The sequence below is a fragment of the Eleutherodactylus coqui genome, chromosome 4, assembly GCF_035609145.1.
Source record: "Eleutherodactylus coqui strain aEleCoq1 chromosome 4, aEleCoq1.hap1, whole genome shotgun sequence".
Taxonomy (NCBI): Eukaryota; Metazoa; Chordata; class Amphibia; order Anura; family Eleutherodactylidae; genus Eleutherodactylus; species Eleutherodactylus coqui.
In genome coordinates, this window is record NC_089840.1 from 209,597,072 (window position 1) to 209,605,379 (window position 8,308).

General features: G+C 41.9%; 1 protein-coding gene across 4 annotated transcripts in view; it reads left to right on the plus strand.

Moving 5' to 3' along the window:
* The window catches only part of SLC25A16 (solute carrier family 25 member 16), a 28,674-nt gene extending 25,766 nt beyond the window's left edge, over positions 1–2,908 (plus strand). For all 4 annotated transcript variants that reach the window (XM_066600669.1, XM_066600671.1, XM_066600670.1 and 1 more), the window contains exon 10: positions 1,996–2,908. In XM_066600669.1, the coding sequence (XP_066456766.1) occupies positions 1,996–2,161 (166 nt within the window). In that variant the 3' untranslated portion in view covers positions 2,162–2,908. The remainder of the gene's footprint in view (positions 1–1,995) is intronic.
* The last annotated feature ends 5,400 nt before the right edge of the window (positions 2,909–8,308 follow it).

Here is an 8,308-nt window from a genome sequence, read left to right on the forward strand (position 1 = left end):
ACACTCCCACCATAAAATACTTGATTATATACAAACATAAATGTGTACATTTGGTGGGTATTCTCTCCAAGTCTGCTTCGCCATAGTATTCACGGCTCAGTAGCTGTATTGATAGCAGTGGGCTGTAAGCGATATATTGGAAACAATATAATCATGGCGTTACTTCTGTCCGCTTTTGATTGGTGTAAGACCGAATGTCCACATGCGGATCTGATTTGTGGAATCCATGCAGATCACCCATGCGGAAGATCCGCAAATAAATAAAGCATGTGGATTTGATTTGCGGACCTTATGGTCTGGGGGAAAAAAAACGCAGTATGCTCCATTTCTGTGCGGATCCCGCACAGACAGCTTCCTTCGAAGTCAATGAAAGCCAACCGCTCCTCACCTCGACTGCGAATGGGCCATGGATACCACAGGAAAGCAGGAGTTAAAAAAAAAAAACTGCACATGTACAGCAGCGCATCGGCCGGCACTTCCACATACATACGCTGTGAAGAAAAAGCAGACCAGCACAGGTCCCAGACAGGTATCGCAGTGTCCTCTACCACGGGCAGGGTCAGATTTCGCTGCGGGCTCCTGCATGCGGAATCCGATCTGCCCATGGATATGAGGCCTAAAACTGACCATTTTCCATGTGATTTTCATGTGGAAACAAAGGTGGTAAAAACAGAAAAGGGAGTGGAGCTACTCCAGTGAGGATCCGGTGAAGGCAAAAACAAGCAAGGGTGTCTTTGCTTTTCTTTCTTGGTTCTTGTGTGGTAGAAGGAAGTGTGTGCATCAGAATTCCAGGTGCTACCAAATCAGTAACTGTGCAACCGATATCGGTCTGCCAACAAAATAACGAGTGAAAGGGAAAAGGGCAGAAACTGATAGAGTGGCACAACCGTTTTTAGAAAAAAGTGCACATATTTGAATAAAAATGTCGTTCCTTTATTAAAATAAAATCCAGCACTTGTGCTGGATTTTCTTTTAGTAAAGGAACAACATTTTCCTTCAAATATGTGCCCATTTTTGTAAAACCTGTTGTGCCACTCTATCAGTTTCTGCCCTTTCCCCCCCCCCCCCACCCATGTGATTTTTCATGCACCTGAAAAACATGCACTGTTATTGTAAGTTTTTCTACGCTCTGCATTTACAGTTTTTTTTTTTATTTTACCAACTAACTAACTGTGGGTTCTTTTTCCATGCAAGTTCTGTCCATCTCGAGATCAGCTAGAAGTTACACGGAAAATAACCCGTGTGAATGCACCCTTACATTGCTGCTGTAACAAAAAAGATCAACACTTATTGTATAATGTCAGTTTTCAGTTTCTTTAGCCTGACAGCTCTCTCTTCTTATACAAAGGGGGGAGAGCTGTCAGACAACATGTTGAGGGTGGGGAGAGGCCGGCATGGGCCGCCTCTATGACTCGGAGCTCCGTTCTGAGTCTAACCTCAAAGTGTGTGTGTTCTGGAATGCTGCGGCCTTTCAGAAGAACACATAGAGGGGGGCAGTAGGCATGCTATCCCAGGTTCATGTTGCCCGTGATTAGAGCAGTATATGAACTCAGTGACCGGTTCCCTTTCCCACTAAAGCCATTCATGCCCTATCTACAGAGGTTGGACCCCTAGCAATCCTGAGACTGGTGCACCTGAATGCCCCATGTGAATGTAGCGGCAGTTTGCATGCTCTAGTCATTTCAATGGGACAGAGGGAGATTGCTGAGCACATCGTTCTCTACCTGTCCCATAAAAATGAATAGTGCAGTGTCTGAGCATGTGCACCGCCGCTCCATTCACATGGGACATTTGGAATGGACAGATTTCGGGATCGATTTAGACATTTTATTCCTTATCGTGTCTTTAATAGGAAGACCACTTCAGTGCCGCAAACTAAATTGGTACATCATGTAGTCATCTTTTGCACTGTTCTTTACACTGCAGCACAGAACACAGATGGTAACCATTCCTGATCATTTTAAGATGACCTGTATATATATTTTTTCATTCCAGGACCATGTTGGAAACCCTTAAATATGTCTACAATGAGCACGGCATAAGGAGAGGACTATACCGAGGCTTATCTCTTAACTACATCCGCTGTATCCCATCCCAGGCTGTAGCCTTCACCACCTATGAGTTTATGCGACAGGTCCTGCATTTAAACAAGACTCTTTAATCCTATACCACATCCTAGTGGTTTGTACAGTGTAAATAGACCCGGGTAATAAATTGTGAAAGTTTTCCCCAGCGACCGCATTGGTTTAGCCATTTTGTAGGATATTGCAGATTTTGCATTAGAACACAACTGTACATAAGATTACTTTTGTCCTTTTGTAAGATGCAACCTTTTTTAGAGTGATTTTTATAAAGATTAATTATATTTATGGTTCATTTTAAAGTAATAATTATGCAGGTAATGTCCGAATAGAAAAATCCAGCTGGCTGATTAGTTTTCACAGAATATATTAATGTATAAGTGGTCTTCATCATGAATTCTTGCACCAATGTTTCCAGAGATATTGTACATTTCTTTCTGAAAGTGTGACGTTTGCACTCGGGTTTTAGATCAAATGTTTTTGAATTGTTTGGTAAATCAAGAATAGTAATGATATTATCCTCACTGTGGGGAAATGTGCTCTTTTTTTCCCTTTTTTACAAGATGGGGAGAGAGAGAGAGAGCAATGTGATAATGTATAATAATGTGATTTAACAAGTACATTCATGTGTACATATATACCTATAGCACAAATAAGTTTCTAGGACATTTCTATCATTTGTGGCTGCTGCTTTTGTTGGCAACACGTTGCCTGTTACCATATAAAGTGTCATTATGAGATAGGCACTTTCAATAAAAGCCTCAATACCCTTACAATCTTATCCTATGACATCCACCCTTAAATGGGGCAAAATGGCTTCTACCTCATTTTTTGTTTTGTTGTTTTTTTTTTTGCTTTCCTCTGGATCAACACTGGAGGGGGGGGGGGGTAAACTGGATGGGCATACTATGTTACTATATAATCAGTATGCACTGGCACTACTGATATCTATGGTATTTCTGTACATATTTAAAGCTCTTCTCTTACTTCTGGCTGTTTTGCTGCAGGTAGGAGACAGCTCTGTACATTGTTCAGTGGCCTTTATTGGTGCTGCAGGCTGAGTCCCACTTACTTCAGCCTGCAGTACCCATTTAGGCCATTGCACTATGTACAGAGTTGTCTGCTTCCTACAGCAAAACAGCTGTAAGTGGCTTAACTTCTTTTAGAGGGAACCGGTTGTCACTTTTGAGCCCAAAAAACTTTATAGGGCTCAAAAGTGAAAGGGAATAGGGGGAGTCCAGGGAGATGTATTTCATACTCACCAGATCCTCTGTTCTAGCACTGTGTCACTGCAAAATTGATGCACACATACAGCATAACTTTTTCAGATGGCTTTGTGTGCTCTCTCTTCCATAGAGATGAATGGGAGAGTGCATGCATAGAGCCGTCTGTAAAGAGTCGAGCTTTGTGCATGTCCCAACTTCGTGGGTAGTGCCTGCTGAGTTTGAAACACAGCACCCTGTTGGCTTACCTTGGCTCACCTCAAGAGTGCTGATTTGGTCCCTTTTAAAGAACAGTGCTAACAGTGAACTGGCGGGCTCTAAGGGTACCCGGAAAGTAGCTGGCATGCTGCTGAAAATTTTGGGAGAAGTATTTTGAGCTCGTATCTGTTCATTGTTTACTCTCAGTCGGCATCTCGGGGAACGATCCTGGTTTACCAATAGGTGTAGAGCAACTGATTGACAGCAGGTCACAAACTCGCAATACTCCTTCCAAAAATATCAGGCCTTTAAAAGACCCTGTGCCGACCCAGCGTGCATTGTGCTCAGATCCTTGTCTAACTAATGCGTCCTTTGCATATGCAGACTTTCTCATAGCTTAACCAATGAGAGAAAAAAATCCCCGTAGATATTTTATGTCCTTTTAATTTCCGTAGCTATACAAGAAAAACCTTGCATTCTGTTTGATAGACCAGCCTAGTCCTCCTGCATGCAGTTTAGATAAGCAGTCTGTGGCAGCCCTCACTATATATTGCCACTGAGTAGTATTGCATAACTGGGCACAACTAACAGAACAAATAGCCAGCCGGGGAGCGGTCTGCAGTATTACAGGACTTTCAGGTCAAAGTTTGAGTATTGCCTAAAAGCAACATTTTACTCAATAAGCTGATTTTCTTCAAACTTCACCCTTTTCCTTATTTTTAGAAATGGCGCACTGCAGCATCAGGGCCATTTAACACGGAGCAATCATTCAGTTTATCAAAGAATTGTATAAAGTGAAGGATAAGGATCATTCCGTGTAAACGCTGCCAACGACCGACAAATTCGTTCACTTATGGCATGACGATCAGCGCACTTAAACAGGCAGTTCTTCGTTGATGATTGCCTCCGCCCGCCATTCACAGTAGATTAGCAATTTCTGGCATGCTCCGCCTCATTTGTTGAATGATTATCACTCCTGTGTGAAAGCCATCTGTATGTCTAATGGTCTGGGGACCCTACAGCAAAGCTGGAATCCCACTTGGAGGAGTAAGGCGTAAAAAACGGGGTTTTGCAAGTGCTGCCACTTCAGTTAGCCCACAGCTAAAGCAGTATTTCTGCAAGGTGGATCCACAGGCACCTGCCTGGCAATATGACAGCCAATGTGATTAAAAGCAAACTTACAAATCTTTTCATTCACCTAAAATTATGTTTTTGTGCTAAACATTCCTCCAAAGTGCTGACCACTAGGGGTCTCCCTTCTCATTAGCTGTCTACTGCTTGTTATCAAGTGAAGTCTGTCTCTAGTAACAGCTATAACAAGAATCAGCACAGGGTGTCTCATGCTGCCCATAGAAGTCTTTGGGGAAAAGTGAGGAGGCTGCTGGAATTGAGAGACTCGCACAGACATGCTGCTGGAGTTAGTAGTGTGTGATTTACCCCAGTTGCGGCTACAGGAATTTCATCTACACTGTTCAGTACTGCTGTGGACTAACCTCCATGCTGCTGTTATGTGTGCTACAGAGAGAGGGGCCTCATTTGCGTGGGCTTTTATTAAACTGTCTTATCTATGTCAGATTATTCTGACGTGGATCTGACCGTAAAATTCATGGCAAAACTCTTAGGCTGAGCTTCGGAGTTCTGCTGCCTATTTTAATGTGGATTCACATGCAGATTTAGTCCTAATCAATGGTACAAATCCATGTCCAGCTGCCCTCTGCAGCTTCCATGCCGATTTCACATCAAGAATTAATATGCCAGGGTTTTAGTTAGGCAGCAAGGCTTTCCGCTCTCAGATAGGGGTGCAAACAGATGGTGACAGTCTCTTTAACCCCTTAATGACGCGGCCATTTTTCGTTTTCCATTTTCGTTTTTTCCTCCCCCCTTTAAAAAAATCATAACTCCTTTATTTATCCATCCACGTCACTTTATGAGGGCTTGTTTTTTGCGGGATGAGTTGTATTTTTCAATGGTGCTATTTAAAGTACCATATAATGTACTGAAAAACTTTTAAAAAATTCTAAGTGGAGTAAAATGGAAAAAAAACGACATTTTGCCATCTTTTAGTACGTCTTGCTTCTACGGCGCACAAATGGCAACAAAAACGACATGATAACTTTATTCTATGGGTCGGTACGATTACTACGATGCCAAACTTGTTTAGGTTTTTTTTTACTATACTCCTCTTTTTTTTTTTTAAAGACATAAAATTTTTTTCAATTATTTTCTGTCGTCATTTTGTGCGCGCGATAACTTTTTTATTTTTCCGTCGACGTAGTTGAGCAAGGTCTCATTTTTTGCGGGATGTCCTGTAGTTTCTGATAGTACCATTTTGGAATACATATGACTTTTTGATCGCTTTTTATTGCGTTTTTTATTGGAGACAGGGTAACTAAAAAAGTGCATTTCTGGCGTTCTTCATTTTTTGTTTCGGACGACGTTCACCGTGCGGGAAAAATTATGTGCTACTTTGATAGATCGGACTTTTACGGACGCGGCGATATCAAATACATATTTTTAATTTATTATTTAGATTTTTTAATAATAGATATGGCAAAAGGGGGGTGATTTAAACTTTTACAACTTTTTTTTTTTTTCAATTAAAAAAAAACTTTATTGATTCTTTTTTTTACTTTACTTTGAAGTCCCCCTGGGGGACTTTAAGATGCGATGCTTTGATCGCTCCTGCAGTATGACGTAATGCTATAGCATTACGTCATACTGCTTTTTGACAGGCAGCCTATGAAGCCACCCCACGGGGACGGCTTGATAGGCAGTCTGCTAAGGCAGCCCTGGGGCCTTTCATTAGGCCCCCGGCTGCCATGATACGTGCAAGGCTCCCCCGATCTCACCGCGGGGGGGCCGCGCGGGACCCCCGAACATCGTTCGGGGGATTTAAATGCCGCTGTCAGAATTGACAGCGGCGTTTAAATGGTTAATAGCCGCGATCGGCCGCGCGGCCGCTCGCGGCTATTGCCCGCGGGTGTCAGCTGTTATAAACAGCTGATGCCCGCACTGTATGAAGAGAGGTTGCCACGCAACCTCTCTTCATACATACCCCGACGCTCCATGACGTACCAGGTACGTCATTGGTCGTTAAGGGGTTAAGCTACATTGCACTTTTCTGTTTTAATCCAGTGACATTTCTGCAAATGTTATAACAAGGTACAGCCATGTTGCCTCATACCTTTCTATGAGGTTTTACTAATGGTAAAACCTCACCAGGTTACTGATTGGACATGGTGGCAAATTTTGTTTTCAGAAGCTAATACAAAGGTGGTAACCATTATGGTGGCACTTTCTGATTGCTGTCACTGAATAAATAATGGCAATTTTGCTTTTAGTGAGTTAAAGATACTTTGGCCGCTACTCTATATTCTGGTTTACTATATATGGCCAATTTCAAGTACTGATTAGAAATCCTCATTCACCATATAGCGCAAGCCATTTACATTGCATGTTATGACCAAGAACCCAGATGAGAGGGTCCGAAATGCAGAGGCTGAACTCTTTGATTGTATCTTTTCACTGATGATAACATTTTGGTGATTTCCGAATAAGTGGCGGAAATCTTTTTCTATATGGTACAGATATACCTGAAACCAACATGGAGGTTCATTCTGTGCAATGCCATAGATCTAGAGAGGGACAGTGAACTGAAAAGGCAACTTTTTTACTGGGACTACACGTGAATGTCGCAGCTCTGCTGTGGATTTCTTTTTTTTTTTTTTGTAGTGCTTTATTTAAAGAAACATAACATTCTTTGCTGGAAAATCCCTTTAAGTATATTAAGAGAAAAAAAAATCAATAAATTGCATGAAAATAAGATTCTATGGTGCTTCAAGGTTGGTTCAGTACAACTATGGGAGGTACGGGTATTGGAATGTTCACGTGTGACCAGTCTTAGGGCTTATTCACACTATAAAGCATTTGTGCTGCATAGTGAATGGGTTCAGTCGCGTGCGTTTCTTTTTTTTTTTGTGTGCACATTTCGGGTTGTGCCTAAAACCCAGCAGTATGTCTTGTTTTGTTGCATATTCTACACCAATTAGCCCGTATTAAACCTAATTGCCAATTGATATCAAAGGGAGTGTGCTTGTGGTTTTTTTTTTTTTTGCAAACACAGATAGGCCGGGCATGCACATGGAAAAAAAAAACAGCAAAAAGTGGGACACGCATTACGCAAATAAACAGCGCAAAGGTGTGTACAAACACGTTTACACCTGTATGTAGCCGGCCTGATTCTTGGATGGGAAATGTCATTTCCAGGAGGTTTCCTCCTTATGGGATGTGGTGTACATTGTAGTTTGATCGCAGTAGGACAACTAATGTGGGGACTACTTCTTGGATACTGCAGAAGGTGATCATCAAGTCTAATAATCTATATAACATATTAGATGTGAACAATGTTTTGTCTTTTCTTCACTGCTGTTTTATTAACGAATTTTCAATGAAATCTAACAGATAATGCACTTTTTTTGTCCCTTCTAATAATAAACTCCTGTTTATGGTAATTTGTGTCCATTTCTTGTGCATTCAGTCTATCCGTTGCATATAATAACCTGCCTGTCAGAAAAAAAGGTTGATGATTTTCTTTTCAGAAGGGTGGAAAAGATTAACCCCTTACCAACACGTGCCGTACATGTGTGGCGCAGTGGGCCAGTATTTCCCACATCATGCCGTACATGTACAGCTGTGGTCCCGCTGCAATCTCCAGGATGCGGTTAAGCTCTGATCACCGCGATTTAAACCTTTAGAAGTCGTTGCCAATGTGCTGTGCTGTGCAGAGATCGAGATCTACAGGAACTT